The 18,877-nt window shown below is 23.7% G+C and overlaps 4 protein-coding genes across 4 annotated transcripts; 2 read left to right on the top strand and 2 right to left on the bottom strand. All coding sequences in view use genetic code 6, as the record gives it.

Moving 5' to 3' along the window:
- Positions 1–125: 125 nt before the first annotated feature.
- Positions 126–1,135, bottom strand: TTHERM_00420250 (hypothetical protein; the record flags this gene model as incomplete). The annotated part of the gene is made up of 2 exons (XM_001033280.3): positions 436–1,135; positions 126–346 (listed from the first exon to the last, which is right to left on the bottom strand). Exons 1-2 carry the CDS (start codon positions 1,001–1,003, stop codon positions 126–128), a joined length of 789 nt encoding a protein of 262 aa, XP_001033280.2. The 5' UTR covers positions 1,004–1,135.
- Positions 1,136–2,314: 1,179 nt separating this feature from the next.
- Positions 2,315–14,037, top strand: TTHERM_00420230 (MIR domain protein; the record flags this gene model as incomplete). The annotated part of the gene is made up of 28 exons (XM_001033278.2): positions 2,315–2,585; positions 2,786–2,975; positions 3,119–3,361; positions 3,417–3,507; positions 3,567–4,322; positions 4,379–4,643; positions 4,698–4,816; positions 4,878–5,045; positions 5,136–5,313; positions 5,371–5,748; positions 5,819–6,003; positions 6,055–6,219; positions 6,283–7,554; positions 7,607–8,088; positions 8,140–8,382; positions 8,441–8,732; positions 8,787–8,885; positions 8,986–9,449; positions 9,507–10,253; positions 10,314–10,848; positions 11,013–11,688; positions 11,761–11,930; positions 11,980–12,078; positions 12,155–13,121; positions 13,208–13,369; positions 13,423–13,568; positions 13,619–13,828; positions 13,900–14,037. The coding sequence occupies 28 exons, from the start codon at positions 2,315–2,317 to the stop codon at positions 14,035–14,037; spliced, it is 9,711 nt and encodes a 3,236-aa protein (XP_001033278.2).
- A 446-nt stretch (positions 14,038–14,483) lies between these two features.
- TTHERM_000420229 (Rpp14 family protein) lies at positions 14,484–15,133 on the bottom strand (the record flags this gene model as incomplete). The annotated part of the gene is made up of 3 exons (XM_012799358.1): positions 14,484–14,776; positions 14,855–14,924; positions 15,020–15,133. 3 exons carry the CDS (start codon positions 15,131–15,133, stop codon positions 14,484–14,486), a joined length of 477 nt encoding a protein of 158 aa, XP_012654812.1.
- A 464-nt stretch (positions 15,134–15,597) lies between these two features.
- TTHERM_00420220 (cyclin-dependent kinase-like Serine/Threonine kinase family protein) lies at positions 15,598–18,497 on the top strand (the record flags this gene model as incomplete). The annotated part of the gene is made up of 6 exons (XM_001033277.2): positions 15,598–15,643; positions 15,707–15,829; positions 15,971–16,315; positions 16,369–16,519; positions 16,564–16,871; positions 16,930–18,497. 6 exons carry the CDS (start codon positions 15,598–15,600, stop codon positions 18,495–18,497), a joined length of 2,541 nt encoding a protein of 846 aa, XP_001033277.2.
- Positions 18,498–18,877: the final 380 nt, after the last annotated feature.

The following is an 18,877-nucleotide window of genomic DNA, read 5'->3' as shown; positions in this document are numbered from 1 at the left end:
TTAACAAAGCACTAATTATTTAATGGTAAATTTTAACTTTATTTATCAAAAAAAATGAAGCAATACTAAGAAACTTTAAATATTAACAATATTCATTTTTATTCTATCAAAAAAAGCAATTTATTTCAAGATAATCCGCTATCTATTTTTTATTGGATTATTTTTTTTGTTTCAATAAATTTTTGTTGAGTCAGTTTGATGCAATTCTTTTAGCTAGAGTCGACAAGCATTTTAGACATATTTGAAAAATCAATTTATTATTATTTAAGATCTTTCTTTTTATGTAAATATTTTTCCTATTGATGAGATATGTGCTTGTATACTTTAAAAATGCTTGCCATAAAATCTTTTTATTAAAATCACAAAAAAAATAATGAGTAAATAAGTAAGTAATTTTTAAAATAATTTGCATTTAGATCTATAAAAATAATTTACCTTCTAAGTTAATAAGTTTATATTTATTGTTGGTTTGTAAATTTTGTGTTTCCATTTTTGCAGATTTTTTATGAGAATCTAAACGGTTCTTAAAATTATTAACTATTTATTCCAATTTATTTGATTAATTTTTAAGGATCAAGATATTATGCTCCATGATCTATTAGCTGACTTCTCTTAACTAATATTATCTCTTTTTCATTTTCTATATGTCCATTTCAAATTAAATTTCTTTTTATACCATGCTGTTAAAAGCATCAAAAAATTTTTATGTGTCAGTAAATTATAAGAGCTTGTCATTAAATACACTAGGTATATCCTTATATGTATAATTTACTTATGGAAAGTTCATTTAGCTCATATAATTCTTATAATTTTCTTCTGCATTTTATAATGTATCCTTTATTCTATAAATATCTTACAATTCTTACTTTTCGTTATTCCTATGGGTAGTTTATTTTTAGATATATTCCTAATCCTTTTATTTATACATCTTTAATCTTTCTAAATCTATTGAGTAAGCTAGTTTTATGATCAAAAATAGCTAAAAAAATAGTAAGATTTTCATCAATAAAATTTGTTATCTCTACTAAATTTACTTTTACAAATTTTGATTAATAATTGATATTGAATTAAAATTTATAAAAAAACTAAATTGAATCTTTAAGAATTTAAAAAACAATGTATATTTTACGTTTTTCATCTCTAAAAAAAGCAAAACCATAAAAATAGTAAATAAATAAATTAATGAAGGATAACAGATTTAATATGGATGGGGAAAGTATTTGACTTAAATAAATTTAATTTCAAAGAAATATGAAATAAAAATTAAAATATTTTTTTAATTAAGAATTAAAATAAAAAAATTATATTTTAACTTCTAAAGCATATCAAAAAATATAAAATGTATGGAAATTTCTTAGAATTGTTCAATAACTTTGAACAAAGGTTCGCTCATGATGAAATCACTCACGAACATCATAAGAAATTTTTACTCGTTTATTTATCGAAAGTAACTAAGAACAAACCATAGTTAGATGTGTTCAACTCTCGTTTTCGAATTAAATGATATTTCTTTTTTTATAAATAAATAACAACTTCTTTTTTAAATTAAAGTTGCTAATTAAAAATTTACAAAATACATCTTTAATTATCTTTACATGAAATCATTATAATCTAATAAATTTAATTTCATTAATTTAATATGGTTCTTCTCTTAATATTATTAAAAATTAATAAATTTAGAATAACCAAAAAATTAATAAATCATCTAAATTAACAAACAAAAAAATTAATATTTTCAAAATAATTTTAATGTTTAAGAATTAATAAGAAAAATAAAAAAGATTCATCAAATTCCATCAATAATAATCGAATTAAAACATAAAATATTTTTAAATAAATAAAAAACCTTATTTCGAAATAAATAAACAAATATAAAAATTTCCTTTAATAAACACTTATATCAGTTGAAAGAAATTTTTATAAAAAATTTAAAAATTTTAATTTGACTGTTTTTATCAAAATACTTAAAGGAATTGTTTATTAAATTAAGCGACATGAATTATAGGCATATTCATTTTTTTTTAAGTAAACACAATATAAAAATAATTTTTCAATAGCGTTAGAATAATTAATTATTACAGTTTATTTGGTTGTTGAAATTGAAAAATGCTATTTTAAATTTATCTTAATTTTCATGACTAATTAATAAAAACAAAGTAAATTGATAGAATTCTTTAACTAATTCAAAATAATAAAGATATATTATATTATATTTTATAGTAGAAAGAATATTTGCAAATATATATTTTACGAGAGCTACTAACCTATCAAAAAGCGAACAATATATAAAAAAGTAATCAAGCATAAATAAATTATGGAACAATAGTTTTATGATGAAAGTTTCAAAAGTGTAAAGATTACTTTTGGTAGTTGCTTAACTCTTAGTCTCGCTGATATGTAGCATTGTTTTGTATAATCAGATGGATTTCTTTAATCAAAACTTGAACTTAAAAATTTTAAACGAGCTATAGGAAACCGCCAGCATGATTTCTAAAACTGTGTGTTTAAGATTTTACCTCCAATAGACAATAAAAGTTAATAAAAATTGCTAGAAGTATTGGATGCAAAAAAATTTCATTAACTGAGTAAGTTTTTTGTTTAGATATTTGTAAAATTACTTTAATCTTATTTAATTTCCAAGAAGTTCTCCTAAGCAGAAAGATAAATGAAAAAACTTTGAAATTATTTTTAATGTTAATTAGAATTCTAGCTCTTTTCTCATATAGATATATGATTATTTTCGCAAAATAAGTTAAAAATGATATAAATTTTTTTAAAAAAATAGACTTGAATTAAAGAAAAACATTAATTTTGGAGCTTTAGCAAAACTTAGATGGAGAAATAAATTCTAACATGAGTACATAGAATAAATTAAATGGCACTCCTGTTCTTTTTTCAACTTCTTCATTTCATCTTGTTCATCTAGCCTCGATGAAATTCGTTTCATTAACCAAAGACAAATCTGATAGTTACATGTGAGAAATTAATAAATTTGTTTTTGTTTTTACATGCTTAAATTTGTAATATATTTTAAATGCAATTTCACACTCTCGCTTTAGTTGAACTTTAAGTAAATGTACTGAAATTATAATATTTTAATTCTTTTATTGTAAATCAGATTTACATTGACAGATTACCCAAATGAGAAGAGTCTGTTTAAATTTTTACCATGCCTAAGTTTATAAAAGTAGAGATCTAATATAGTTATGAATAAGGATGTAGTTTAAGTTTGTTGTACAGGTTTAGTGCATAGCAGGAAAGGATACCTTTATACAAATTACTCAAATAAGAAAAATGGGAAAGAATTTGAGGTTTAGCAATTAAAAATCTATGCTAATTTAGAAAACCCTTGCAGATGGGTGTAAACATTTTGAGTATAATTGATTACTAACTAACAATAAATTTCTTTTAAATAGTGTAAACAGCTATTCTCAATGTGAATAAGAAGGAGAATAATCGTTTATTTCGATTGGCAGTGTTATTTCTTTAGATTTGTCTGATAGAAATGTAAAATTAACATTATAAATAAAAAAATATTATCCTAAAGTATTAATGTTTTTAAAAAGTTTTGCCTCTCTGCAAGTAAAGCAAGTGACCCCTTTGAAAATTTATGCTAGCAAAAAGAAAGATAAATTGCTTACGATAACTAATTAGGAGCAAGTTTTGCACTGAAAGATGGTAATAGCTTTTAACATGGAATTTATCCCAGAAGAAAAGGAGTAATAAAAAATAATAGCAGCTCTTTTCTGGTAGTATAAAATAACTAAAATAGTAATTAAAATTACTTAAAAGACCCATCTGAATTCAACACACCTGTTTATCCTAGTTAACATAATATTCAAACAGTTAAGGTGATTCAACAAAATACTGCTAGTTAAATAGAAGATTTTCAAATTTCAAATAATTAATAATTTTTTCATAATTAAATGCTTGATGTTTCTAATGATCACCAATAATTAAATACTTTAAAACTCAAGCCAGGAGTATCTAATTTATAAACTATAGAAACCAACTACGAAAGAAATCAAAATGATTTTTTGAAAATAAATTATAATCTATCTCTTGAAGAATAGAGATAATATGAGATAGAAGAATAGGAATTACGAGAAATCAAAGAATAGCTTTAAAATGAGAATTAAGTGTTTTTCGAGCAAGCAATAAACGAGCAGACCTTATCATCATCTAAAGAATAATCCATCTTATTTGCATTCTGGAAAATTGAACCTATTTTTATGTACTGTGGGGGATATATAAAATGGAATGAAGTTTATCGCTTAAAGCATTTTATTACTGGTAAATATCTTACTGTGAGAATATTTTAGGTAATCTAATTATACATTTTAATAATCACCTGAATTATTTGTTTTTTTTTTGATAGTAACCTAAAGCTAATCCTAGTGAAGGATTTGACACATTTGTTTACTTGGATTTAACAGATTAGGATGATTTAGGAGCCCATTTTTCATTTATTCCTATTTCACAATAAAAAAATAATGAACAATCTAAAATGGTAATGAAAGAAAGTTTTTATAGACTGTAAAATGTATAAACAAAACTCTATATTGGATTCAAAGATGAGCCCTTTGAGGAAGGTGAAATAGAATAGTTTTAGTAAAGAAGGACTCCTTTCCTTGAGTAAGATGGTAATTTATTTAAAATATTTTGTGTTAAAGTTAATTTTAAAATCAAAAAATTAGAATCAAAAATTAGTATTTTTAAGATGAGGATAGTTAATTTTGAAGAAATGTGGGAAACCAACTTTATTTTATACTCTATGTAATTTCTAATGAATCAATTAAAAAATTTAAATTTGTTGGTAAATAAATTTATTTCATTCACTTAAAATTTGATTCTCAAAAGTATTTTTTTTATGTTAGAAATATAAATCAGAAGAGTAAAAATGGAAATATAGAGTTTTTTTTAGGTAAGTATTACAGGAAGTTAATGATGCTATCATTGGAATAGATAGTTATATTAACAACTAAATTACTTCATTTATAGATGTATAGTAAGAATATTCCAAGCCTAGTCCAAAAAGATAAAAAGTAACATTTTTTTCTTCAAAAAATATTTGAAAAAAGCAAAACTTCAACAAATCTCAATTATAAATTTTTAAATTTACAATACTAATTTAGATTATTAGAGAACAGCACATGATTGGCATGCTATGTTGGATACTAAAAATAATATTTCCTTAATATAAGGAATTCCATAAGATAGCTCCTTCACATTATGAGAGAATGGAATTTCTAAAAATATATAAATCTACAAACTGGCCTATCATTAAGGAGTATGATTTAAGTACAGAAAAATGTAATAATTTTATTGTTTTATGATGTAATCTAATTTTTTAAAAATTCTATAAAAAAGAAAGATAAATGAGTATATTAAAGTTTGAAGAAGAAGTATTTGCTAAGTCATATAGAATATCGTTTTAAGTTTATAAGCTTCTAGAATCTGTTTGTTCAAATAATATTGTTAACTAAGAATATTTAACAAGATTTTTCAAGATAATAGTTTCTCATATAGGATATGGAGATTTTGTTTGCTAATCAATATAAAAAATATTTTAAAATGCTTAAATCTTGTAAGATTTGGTTAAGAAGCGGATAGAAGATTCTAATGAATAAACTAATTAGGGAAGTTACAGAAATTATGGGTATGGAGGTATGTAAAATGATTATCTCCTTGCTAATAATAGGTCTTTTAATGCAAACAAAATGAACAACTCCTCTTCTGACAATGAAAGTACTTTTTTAATTAATTTCTCATATTTGTAATTAATTCAAATAACGAAATGAAATTAACAAATCAATAGATTCATTTGAGAAGAGAAATGGGCTCTCTTTATTTTAGGGACAAAAGACTTTCTTAAAAGAAATTGTAGATAAATTCTCGATGTTTGAAGCTTATATTCTGCCAGAGTTAATCCAGTTGTTATCTAATTTTTGTGTAGTAAATAACAATGCACTCTATATAATTCAAGAATATGTTTTCAATTTAGTAAATGAATTTAAATAGATTTTCATAAAATTTATTATTTTTGTTTTAAAGATTTTTACAGATAAGCATTTTACAAGATATTGCCTGATCCCTATAGAAATGATGCCTAAAGAATCTGATGATTTGAAAGATTTGAAAATATAAATCCTCCCAATTAGCAAAGACAACATATAGCAAGATATGGAAAGCTTAGTAAAGCTAATAAGCTTTGATTAAGTAAATTTATAAATTTGAAATAAAATTATTTAAAAAAATAATCTTTTCGTTTAATGAAATCAGTATAATGAATAAATAGAAAAGTAAATAATTTACCTTTAGCAATAATTAATATTGATGGCTAATTTGTGCAAAGACAGAAACTTTAAAGCTTGTAATGAATTTTCATAGATATTTCCTCTCTCTATACTCGTTCAATTTATCGTAGATTAAAACAAGAATAAAAATATTTAACTATTAGCTGGTTTTCTAAAGATAATAATGAATATTTATATAGATAAATATCCTAATTAAAAGCAAACTAGACCAAATTTAGTTAGAATAGTTAATTTAGAAGCCTTAAAATCAACTACAAATATACAAAATAATTCAGTTGCTGATGCAGATATTTCTGTTGATGCTAAAAGAAATGTAAATAATTTAATGAATGTTGGCTCTACAATCAGAAATAATGTAAATGGAAGAAAGCATAGTTATCATTTCAACAACAGAATGCGCTAAAAGAGTATTAAATACAACATTGAAGAAAAATATAATGTAAATAAGCCATTCCTTTTAAATGGTGCCCAATAAAGCAACTAACAAGATTTCTAATACTAGTAGCAGTTGACTAAGCTAAAAGATTAGCTGCTTAAACATTTAGAAGAGCAAGTTAAGATATTGTAAATATAAGAAAAATCTAATAAAAATGAAAGCTAGTAAGGGAAAAAAGCTTAAGTCTATAATGCATTTATGCTTGAGCTTATACATACTTTAACGACTATGCTGTAATTTGGAATATTAAATGAGAAAACAGGATTGAAATAGCAAAAATAATAAAAAGATAAATTATCTTTTTTAGCATACTTTTAGATTCTTAAATAAGATTAAAAACAAGAAGTATCTGAGTTAGAGAGGATAATAAGTTCGTTAGCTGTCTTATTAGAATATGACGAAACTTATTTCTAAGAACTAGATTCTCTCCATGTTAGGCGTAAATACGTATAACATTAAAGGGCTAAACGAGACAATGTGTATGCTAAAGTTCTAAACTAAACAAAGACGATAACAAATATTTTAACAAAAAATGATGGTAAAGATAAAGAGAAGCAAAAACTTTATAATAACAATTTAGACTTTGAATCAGACATAATAAAAGATCCAATTTTTAAAAAATTTCAAGGTCTCAAAAAAATCTTATTTTAATATACAAATAAAACATTTTCTGTTAGAGAAAAGAGTGAGAATGTTGATATTGAAGAGCAGATTAAAATCAAAATATGCGAATTCTTTTCATTTTTACTTGATATGAGGCAAGATTTTTTTATTGACAACATAATTTCTTACTTTCAATAGGTAAATCTTTTTATTTATTTTAATATTGTTTTTATTTATAACTTTTAATTAGAAATTCTGCGAGTATAAGAAAGAAGAAACAGGGAAAGTAATAGATGATGTTTTGGAGTTACTACCCAATGATTTTACTGAGGTTGGCCATGTAGTAAAATCAGAAAAAGTTAAGATTTATACCTAAAGGTATAGGATTTAATCTATTGATGAAGTGATAGACAGGCCATTTATGGAATGCTTAATGATTTCTTTTTACTTTGCCCAGAGTGGCGAACTTGAAAATAAAATAATAGAACTCATATAAAGGTGCATTTCATAAAAAAATGAAGTTTTTAACAATTTGCTGAAGCTTGAATTAATTTTCTCTAAACAACATTAAGAACTGTACAATATTTTGAATGAGATATTTATTGAACTTAAAAACATAGTTTCTGATAGTTAGACCTGGCTAAATCTTGAAAACGATGATGATTGTAATTATGTGAAAACAGAAGATCTTATTGTAAGAACAGTTAAAATATTTAAAAACCAGCAAGATAAGTATTTGTTTAATCTTTTATTATTTTGATACAAAAAAAAATTTTATTTTAGAGAAAATTTGGCAGTGATTTAAAGTATTTTCAAACATATTGGAGGACACTAGTGCTTAATTGATTTAATTGATAAAGGATTGAATGTAATTGAGAATTCAGGGTTTTACATTTAAAATTTGGATTACCTATAAACAAATGAGCAATGGGATGCTTAAGAACTTTTTGAAAAGCTAATTTCAATTCTAAAAAATTCTTTTTAGGCACTAAGTGCATACTGTTTAGACAACAAAGAGAATTAAGAGTAAAAGTTAATTGAATTTAAATCATTTAAACTAAGCTTTTTATTTGATTATCATTAGGTTTATGTACAAAAAATTTTTCAAAAATTTGATTTCACAAAAGAAGCATAACATAGGATAGATAGAATTTATTAACGATCTTTTTAAAGATAATTATGAGCTCTCAATAAATGTCTAATTTTAGGATCTTTAATATTTTATTTAAATGATTAAATTGCATGGAAAATAACATCAATTCTTAGAAATCTTCTAAATATTACTCAATAATGTTGAGCAAAAATAGGATTTTTATGTACTTTAAAACTTATTACTGAACCTCTTTTTCGATGAAATTATTTTTTAAACAATATCGGTAACATTTAGTATAAATTATTTGCAGTTCAATCAAATATTTAATTTAAAAAAGCCATTTGCAAAGAAAGAAACAGGAGTTAGTTTTTTTTAAACTGATTACTTTTTTGACAATAAAATAGACGAACAGAAATACAAATCAATATTTACGATTGTAAGAATTAAATTAAATTAAATTGATTTTTTTAAACAAAATAGCTGAATAAAATTGAATTTACTGATAGTTCAAATTATACTAATTATTATTTTTTAAGCTAATTTCTAGGTTAATGAGTGACGAAATGGAGCAAAGCTAGATAATGAAAGTGAGTTATTTTATACCAGCTTTAGAGCTATTGAAATACTTAAGAGAAAGAACTGTTAGCTACCGTTAAATGAATATTAAAGACATTCAAGTGATTGAATAGAACATCAAAGTTAATGCGGCTATCATTGATTTGATTCTTTTCTTGTCAAGTTCGAAAGAGTTTGCATAAACCCTTCCACAAAACACTAAATTGATTGTTGAAATAGTAGAGTTTGAAACTATGAAACTAGAAAGAGCTTAGACATATTCTGAATCATATAAATTCTATTTAATAGATAATTTACTGCCATTAATAAATTATTATTCAGAAAATTATTTGAAAGATCTATTATTTTCTGAAAATTCAAACGAAATAGATCAACGTAAGAAGCTCTATAAGTTTGCCTATACTTTTATAAACTCTCTTGATAAGTAAAATATTCAATTTATAAGAAAAATGTTAATAAATAATTAATTTGTGTGTTTTAGGGTTTTGAATTTCAAATAAGAAGATCTACTTGAAAATGATAGGGGAAAACAATTAAGAGTTTTATCTAAACATTACGATTTCTAAATCCCTTTTAACATTATGGGCGAAAAAAATAATTTAGATAGCAACTCAGATAAATTTTATGAGTTAAATGATGATGAGTTATAGTTATTACCTAACAAGAATAGGTTAAAGAAAAAGAGCTTTAAAACGATGATAAATGAAGAAGAACCAAAAGAAACAAAAAGTAAAAAGTAAAAGGATTAAACAGTAAGAAATATAAATATGGTAGAATATTGGCTTCATTTTAAAAAAAAATTGTAAGAAGATGTACGATTTAAATCTATTTTAAAAGATGAAAAGAAAATTCTTTGCTAAAGCATATTGAAGATCTAAAATATGTTTTAGACTCCTAATCAATAAAGAAAGAGAGATATTATTTTAACTTCTGACGACATTCTTTCTAAAATACTTAAATTTATTGAATTTTGGAGATAAAAAAATGTACCTATGAAAAGTGTTATCTTCGTGATGAAAATTATGAATTATATAATCAAAAATGCATTTTCTATTTAAGAAGAAGATGAAAATTTGATGGATGTGTTTAAATAAAGTAGTTAAAAAATCTAAAAAAATGAACAAACTAAAATTAGATAAGAAAGATAAGACTAATTGGACAGGTTGAATTCTTCTAAAATTGTAATCATGTTGATATGGGAAGAGTGTGAAAATAACGCTGAATATTTGTAATTTGTCATTTAAAAGAATACATTTTATTTTAATATTAAATTAAATTTTTAATTTAGAAATTCTCTTTTTAAGTTTATGAATTTGATGCTTAAAGGAGGTAATGTGTCAGTTCAAAAAACTATCTATGAGTATTTTTTAGGATCTTAAGCTAGCGAAAAATTTTTTGCCAAAGTAAACAGGATTTTTCAAGCTCAGATTACTAAAAACTCTTTGTTTGGAAGGAAGAACTCAGAAAAAATGATTCTCAAAATTCTGAAATTGTTTTAACTACTGTGTTTGAATCATAATTAAGACTTACAAAATTACATGCGAAAATAAATCAGTAATAAAAATTCATATGATCTTGTTTCTACTACAGTTAAGTTGCTTATTTCATATAGAGTTTCTAAGGAAACTTATAAAACAATTAAATAATGTTTTAATACCCTGACTGAGTTTGTTTAAGGTCCTTGTACAGAAAATTAGGATACAATAACAAATACTAAATTTTTAGAATATGCATTCTAAATACTTTCTGAAGATGAAAAACTGTTTCTGAAAACTGATGTTTAGTAAGATGAAAGATAAAGGTAGCTTTTGCTTTTATAAAATGTAAAAATTTAACTTTTCGATAACTTTTTCCTAAAATGAATGAAAGATATTAATAGCTGCATTATATTTTTTATTATAATAAGCTATTTTTTTTGGCAATTATTAAGATTTTTTTCTACAAATCATCAATTAAAAAATTTTTGTAAATAATAAAATAAAAACAGGAGTAAACAAATATTAAGCTTGAAACAAATAGAAATGGTTTAAATTAAAATGATGAAACAAATATTGAAGCAACTATGAATAAATAAAAGAAAAATTAATCAAAAAAGATACATTTTTAACAAACAGATTAACCAACCACAAGTAATGGTCTCTCCAAAAACCCTGAAATAAATACAGATTCCCATCGTGAATATGACTTTTCAAAAACTGAAGACTACAATCAATAGAAATCCAATAAAAATAAATAAAAAAATTTATTAAGATAATAAACTGTTGATATAGATCAAACTAGTGAAGAGAAATAATCAAAAGAAGAGACTATAAAATATGAGGAATATTTAAGATAACAAAAATTTTAGATACATTTAGGAGAGTTAGCAAGATTGAAATACAAATGTCTTCTCACTATTATCAGCATTCTCGAGTGTAACTACAGTAAAAAAGACTTGATTTCAAAAATTATGAGAATTATACCTGTTTCTGTCTTGACTAAAAATTTGACTAGAGTTTACTAGCTTTATAAAAAGCACTTTAAAAAGCAAGACTATAATATTTATCTCTTCAAATAAATGAAAGCTTAAATAGATTATAATAAACCACCTGATTACTATGAGTTCATTATTGAAAATGGGTTTTTAGTTTACATGCTGATTTAGTTGTATATTTAAAATAATGGTATTGATTGATTCATTCATTCTTTTTATATCAACATTTATCTTATTAACATAATTTTCTTAAACAAAATAGTTCTGATTGAAACAGATGAGGAAGATGAAGATATGACTTCAATTTTGAATGAATTCAAAAAATCAGAAGAAAACATCTTCACAGAAATGTTAAAAGAGAAAGATAATATTTTTAGCAACATGATGAAGTTTGGTAGGGATTTAATTACTGTAGGGAAGAATGCTATAAATGTAAATTTTAAAAATATTTTATAGTTGTTTAAAAGTTAATTTTTCATAGGAAATCAAAGAAAATGCTTACAAGTTTGGTGTCATCTAGCTTAACAAAAGTGAGTAACAGGAAAAATAAAGATTAGAAAAGAAGGAGCTAATTAAAAATGTATTTAGTTAATCATTTGTTTGAATAATATTTTGTAAAAAAAATAAAAGTAACTTATTTATATCATAATAAAAAGGCTTTGATTTTCTTTAAAAACAAGACTTGTAGTATAGAGATAGTAAGAAATGGATGTCTATAAACAATAAGCTTTCCAAAAATGCCTCTTTGTTTTACTTTAAGTGATGAAATAAAAGATGATTTTAAAACTAATGTAAATAGATCTTCGCATAAGGAAAAATTATCTTACCTAATTGACCAATCTGGCAATATTATTGATAAAATCACTCATGAAGAAAATGTAAGGCTGATTGTTGAAGAATACAAATTTGTTGGTATTTTTGTTATGTACAACCATCTATGGCAAAGAATATCATTTTATTTATCACTAGCAATAAATGCATTAATAATAGCATCATACAGCGATGCCAGTTTTGTTTACAATAGCGATTTATCAGCTGAGAAAAATAAAAGTAATTTATAATATGCACGTCGCCAATAGCCTAGATTTTTTTACGATACTTATTATGATAATACTGGAAACTTAATTATACTTCTCGGAACTATTAGCTCTATTTTAATTAGTGTGATAGTTGCCTTTTTTATTTTAAAAAGAGCACCTCTTATCTTAGGTAGTATTTGGTATGGATTTTTAAGCTCCTCTTTACCAATTTGGAAAAAATCTGTTTTCTTTATCCTCAAATCAATTTATTCAATTTACCTTCTGATGTAAGATTTTGATATAATATATTATTTGTTTTAGCTCTTTTTTGTAATGCTTGGTTTATTCGCGCATCCTTTTTATTTTTGTGGTCTATTAATCGACATGCTTAGGTTTAATGTCCTAAGTAATGTTTTTCATGCTGTATATGACCCAAAGATGGAATTGGGTTTGACATTACTTCTATTTGCAATAATTGAATACTATTTTACTATATTTGCATATCTAATATTTTACAACCATTATATACACGAAGAGTGCGAAACATTTTGGAAGTGCTACTTAAAAAATTTTGATTACACCTTTAAAAGTGTTGGTGCGTTAGGTAAAATTTTTTAAACAGATTAGCAAAATCTATTAAAAACTTTAAAATGTTAAAAAAGTTTATGAATTAAAATTAATTAAAAATAGGCCACTTTTTGTATGAACCTCAATCACTTAGCGAAGTTGGAGGAGACACATCTAAGTATTTAGGAGTGAATTAAAACTTTAAAGATAAATATTTTTCAAGATTCTTCTATGATAATATTTTCAATATTGTACTTGCTCATGTTATAATCTATATTTTCGGAGGTAAAAATAAAAAAAATTTCTAACGAATTATCAAATTTATCAATATTTTTTAGGTATAATTATTGATAAGTACAGGTAGCTTAAAGATGCAAAGAATAGAAAGCAATAAGACGAAAAAAAGAATTGCTTTATATGTGGTTTTGATAGGTAAACTCTTGATAAGGGAGATGATATTCTAGGTTTCTACTATCATATTCGAGTAAATTTTTTAAATTTAATAAATTGTGTAATTATTATTTTTTAAATTAGCAAGAACACTACATGTGGAATTACATATTTTATATGGCTTACTTATAATTGAAAGACAAGGTCATGTACAACGGAGATGAAATGTATATATATAAAAAGATAGAAAAAAATGACATCAGCTGGATTCCAAAGAAAAGGACCAAGAGAATAATAGATGATTAAGAAATTGAGAAAGAGAAACTAAAATATGTTAAACAGATAAATCAGACAGTAAATAAATAAATAAATACTTTCTTTTTTTAATATGCTTATATTAATTAAATGAAATTTAATTAAATTAGATGAAACAACTAAATGAACAAATTGAAAAAATCACCTAAAAGTAAAAATAGGTAATAAAATAGCAGAAGTAGGTATCTTCAGAAGTTTTTGTTGTTATGGATTAGTAAAAAGCATAGCAATTATAATAACCATAATGAAAGTACACAATTCCATACCTCAATCTGACAAAAATATTAATTCACTTAAATATTAGTGATAAGTTGTAAACTTTCAAACAATTTAAGTATTTTAAAAAATTAAATTCTATTTTAACAATTAATATAACAAAGTTAGTTACTAAATAATTAATTAATTAATTAAATGCTTTGTTTTATAGTATTTATTTTGACATTTGCAATGATATAAATTAATTCTTAAGTTACTAATAATGCTACTAATAATCAATACATTTAATATTATTATTGTATTGATATTTAGATAATCTTCCTTCATTTCCATTTATTAGCAAGTCATCTATATATCTATCTTTTTTGATAAGAATTAACTACTTCCCATTTTCATTTTATATTAATCACTACTATTCATTTTATAATTTACTTAAGTTTTTTCAATGAATTTGTAAATGAACAGTTTATTTCTTATTTCATTAATCTAATTACTCCAATTCAGCCTTTGCTTATTAATATTTTTACAACAAACTAGTTTTTACACTTTCTAAAATATTTTTATTATTAAGCATTTTGTGAATCCATCTACTTAGATACCTTTTCGCCATAATTTCTTATTTTTTTATTGTGCCACTACTATGTAGAACTCTAATTTTAACTCTGTATAGGCCTAATAGTTAAATGAAATTTATTGAATTCCAAACAATATCTAAATTATCACGAGCCATTCTAACAATAAATAACCTAGTTGTGCTGTCTGCATACTTTACTTTTTAAAAATTTATAGATTTTAATAACAAATCAAATTTTCATTAATCTAAATTTGAATTAACTAACTATAATATACTTTATAAATTTAGTTATGTCTATGCTGCTCCAAAATCTCCATAATTTAACAGTATAGCTTCAGCAATAGCCTATATAAGTAGTAAAAACAAATTAGCATTTGTTTAATTTAATATAATAAGGGTATATATTAAGGAAATAAATCTTATTGTTTTATTATTTTTACATTTTTAATTGAAACTGGCTATAAAATCTATTATAATTCCTGCTCAGAATTTGAGCATTCTTCTTAATCGAAAACGATTTCACATAGAAGATATCTATTTTTAAACCTAACCATTAATTTTATGTTTCAATGTTCGCTATCTTAATATAAAATGATTGATTTATTCCCTAAATTAACCAGATTTTTAACTATTTTATGCCTTTGTAAAATATTCCACAAAATGAGTAATAATTATTATAAAAATAAAATAAAGCGTCTTATTTTGATCTACCTTATTTATATTGCTTAAATTAGTATTAATTTAATAAATTAGAAAATATATACAGTCAACTAATTTCATGCATACAATTTATCCAAATTTCTACTTTTAATAAGAATATCTTATTTATTATAATTAAGAGTTATTAATTTTCTGAGTTTATAATCCACATAATTTAATTATTTGTAACAAATATTGATTTTTAAATAGCAAAAAAAAATAATAATAATAATTCTTAATACAGGGCATACTAAAAGCTAATACTTAAAAGGAAGGTTGATTAAAATCAGACATTAAAAAAACTCATTTTGATAAACTCATGGGTTGTGGCGCATCAAATCACAAAGGCGAAGTTGCTGAACCTCGTAGCAGATTTATTTTTTTAAATGCAATTTAATAATTTTAACAATTTCGTAAAATTTGAATAGAGCCTGTGGGTAACAAAAAAGGTTTAGAATAAAAAGAGAATTAAGTGCAGAAAAATAAAAAAAATAAATAAAGTGAAGATGTTGTTATATAAGACTTAGACGCATAAGAAGACATTAGGACAGGTACAAAAAAATTTAAGAAATAATTTAATTCAGTAAAAATATTTTGATACAGAGTTTTTGATTGAAATTTAGCAAAGCATCTATCTATAGTTGTTAGTTAACTGAAGGAATTAATATTTATAATTTATACTATTAAAATAGAATCCAAGTTCTCTCCAAGCAAAGGAAATATTTTAGCTAATTAAAATTTAGATGGCAGTGCCAATAATATAAAAGAAGATGAGAATCAAAACAATTAGAATATTTAATTGAAAAGATATAAAAAATGTGAGCTTATTGATAAAGGAGCTTATGGTAAAGTTTATAAAGGGATAGATACAATAACAAATCAAGTTGTTGCAATAAAATATATTGAAATAACTGGTACATTTGAAGAAGTAAAAAAGGAAATAAACTCTTTGAAAAAGGAAATTGTTTTACTCAAAAAATTAAATCATCAAAACATAGTAAAATATTATGATTTTGAAATAAGCGATGATAAATCAGGTATTTATTTTTACTATCTTAGCCTATTATTAAAGTAAAAATTTTTTTTAAAGGTGTTGATATCATTTTGGAGTACGTTCCAAACGGTTCTTTAAGAATGGCCTTAAATAAATAAAGATGTTTTGATGAAACAAAAGCAGCTATTTACACTAAGCAAGTTTTAGAAGGTTTAGATTATTTGCATAAAAACAATATCATTCACAGGTTAGTTTGATTTCTCATTTTAATGATTATTTAGCTATTTTTAGAGATTTAAAAGGAGCAAATTTATTGCTGGATGCTGAAGGTAGGGCCAAACTAACTGACTTTGGAACCGCTAAATAGATTGAATTTGATTTGAGAAAATCTTAAGTCAAAGAAGAAGATATTGCTAAAATGAATAAGTCTCTTAAAGGCACACCAAATTGGATGGCTCCAGAGGTAATTGAAAGAACTGGACATACAACTTCTGCAGATATATGGAGTATAGGATGTATAGTGATTGAAATGATTACAGGAAAGCCTCCTTATCCTGGATTATCTGCCAAAGAAGTTTTTACTAAAATTGCATCTGGAGGTATGTTTTTGAAACAAATTTTTTTTAATTATTTAAAATAACTAATTAATTAAAATAGTATTACCAGATTTTCCAAAGGGGATATCATTTGAATGTAAGGAGTTTTTAGAAGGGTGTTTATAAACTGATCCTAAAAAAAGACTTACAACTTCTCAACTATTGAAGACACCTTTCATTTTAAGAAAAAAAATTAGAAGACCCTTAAGCTAAAATAGCTTAGTTTCATAGGAGGAATTGCTAGAGTAAATTTAAAGCATTCAGCAAGGGTAAAATATTTAATAAGAATACTCAAGGATAAATAAAGGAAGCCAGCCATTAATTAAAGGTAATAGCAGTTAAAGCATAAAAGTACCTCAAATTATTTCAAATCAAAATGCTTCTTCCTAGCCCTTGATAGTAAATAAACCAAATCCTTATTTAGAGTACTAGTATAAGAACTAGTAAAAATATCAAGAATATTAAGATTCTCAGATTGATCAACTAAAAGAAAGGACAAAGAGTCTCAACAGATTTGCTAATGAACATAAAAGTAGTACATAGAATGATAAATAATAGAATTAAATAAGAAAAATTGACTAACAAACTAATAAAAATATTAATGCTGAGGATGAAATTCTATAAATTGCAAAATAAGTTAAGAGATAATAAGAATATGTTCAAGCTAATGTTAACCCTGGATATGATTAATACATTTTCAAACCATAAGTTGAAAGTAATGTAATCAAATTTTCAAATAAAGATCACGATGTTCACTCAAATAATTAAAATGACTTCAATCCTTTAAGAAGCAACTCAAGATAGAATACATATAGTTAATTAAAAATATAGCCTGATATTCATGCAAATAATTAAAACGAATTCAATCAGTAAAGAAATAACTCAAGATAAAATACATACAGCTAGTAAAAAGGTTAATAACCATAGCAACCTTTTAGATCCTCTTTAGTTGATATCAAAGATGAAGATGACATGGATACAACAGAAATGATCAGAAGATCACAAAAATCACTTACTCTTTTGAAATCTAAATATAAAAACTTGAATGAGGCTTCTTCTTAAGGTAAAGATAATTAGATTGCTAGTTAAAATGAATAAGCTCTAAGTAACTACCACTTAAACCATTCTTAGAAATAAAACCATAAATCTTCTTATGAAGACTTAGATATAGAACTCCCTTAAGAAAGTAAAGAAGTTCCTATATCAAGAAATGTGGGTAGATAAAATAGCTAGATAACTATTAGTAAAGAATAACCTTTGTAGTAAGAAAGTGTAACCGAAGAAGTTATTGAAACAAACCAATCTGAACCCTAAGAAGAAAATGAGTATCTAAAACATGAAAACAAGGTGATCACTACAAAAGCTGCTAACGTGCAAAGAATGATGCTAAACAAATAGCTAGCAAATAAATAGTAAAAATAGCAACAAAATTTCATACCAAACAAATACTTCGAGCATTAAAATTAGGTAATAAATACTGATATTGCACAAAGAGAAAGAAATATAAGAATTCAAGAATAGCAAGAATTTATCCAAGACAAAATAAAAAGATAGTAAATGTGGGAAGAGGAGCTTAAAAGAGAACTTGAGTATTAAAAGCAGAACCCTCCTCCCTACTTGAAGTATTGAATAGGAACTTTTAATAAAAAAACAAAAGATACTTGGTTGTTAAAAGTTTAAATTATTCAAACAAAATGTTGATCTAGTTTAATAATTATTTTATTTTAATTTATATTAAATTTTTATTATTATTTATTTGTATATTTATTTTATAAATTTTATCTTTTATAAACAACAAAACACTAACCAAAACTTCTCAAAACATTTTAATCTAATAAAGTTCAAATTCAACTCTAAAAATTAATGAAAACTAAAGATTCAAAATTTATAACAACAACCAAGTATTTTAAATTCTAAAAATAATAAATTTTGCATAAATTGTATAAAAATAACATATATCAGAATAATTGTGGTTGAATAAAAGCTTGATTGATTATTCTTTTTATCTA

This window comes from Tetrahymena thermophila (genome assembly GCF_000189635.1).
Source record: "Tetrahymena thermophila SB210 genomic scaffold scf_8254475, whole genome shotgun sequence".
Taxonomy (NCBI): Eukaryota; Ciliophora; class Oligohymenophorea; order Hymenostomatida; family Tetrahymenidae; genus Tetrahymena; species Tetrahymena thermophila.
Note: the sequence above shows the minus strand (reverse complement) of the source record. Positions and strands in the feature narration are given on the sequence as shown.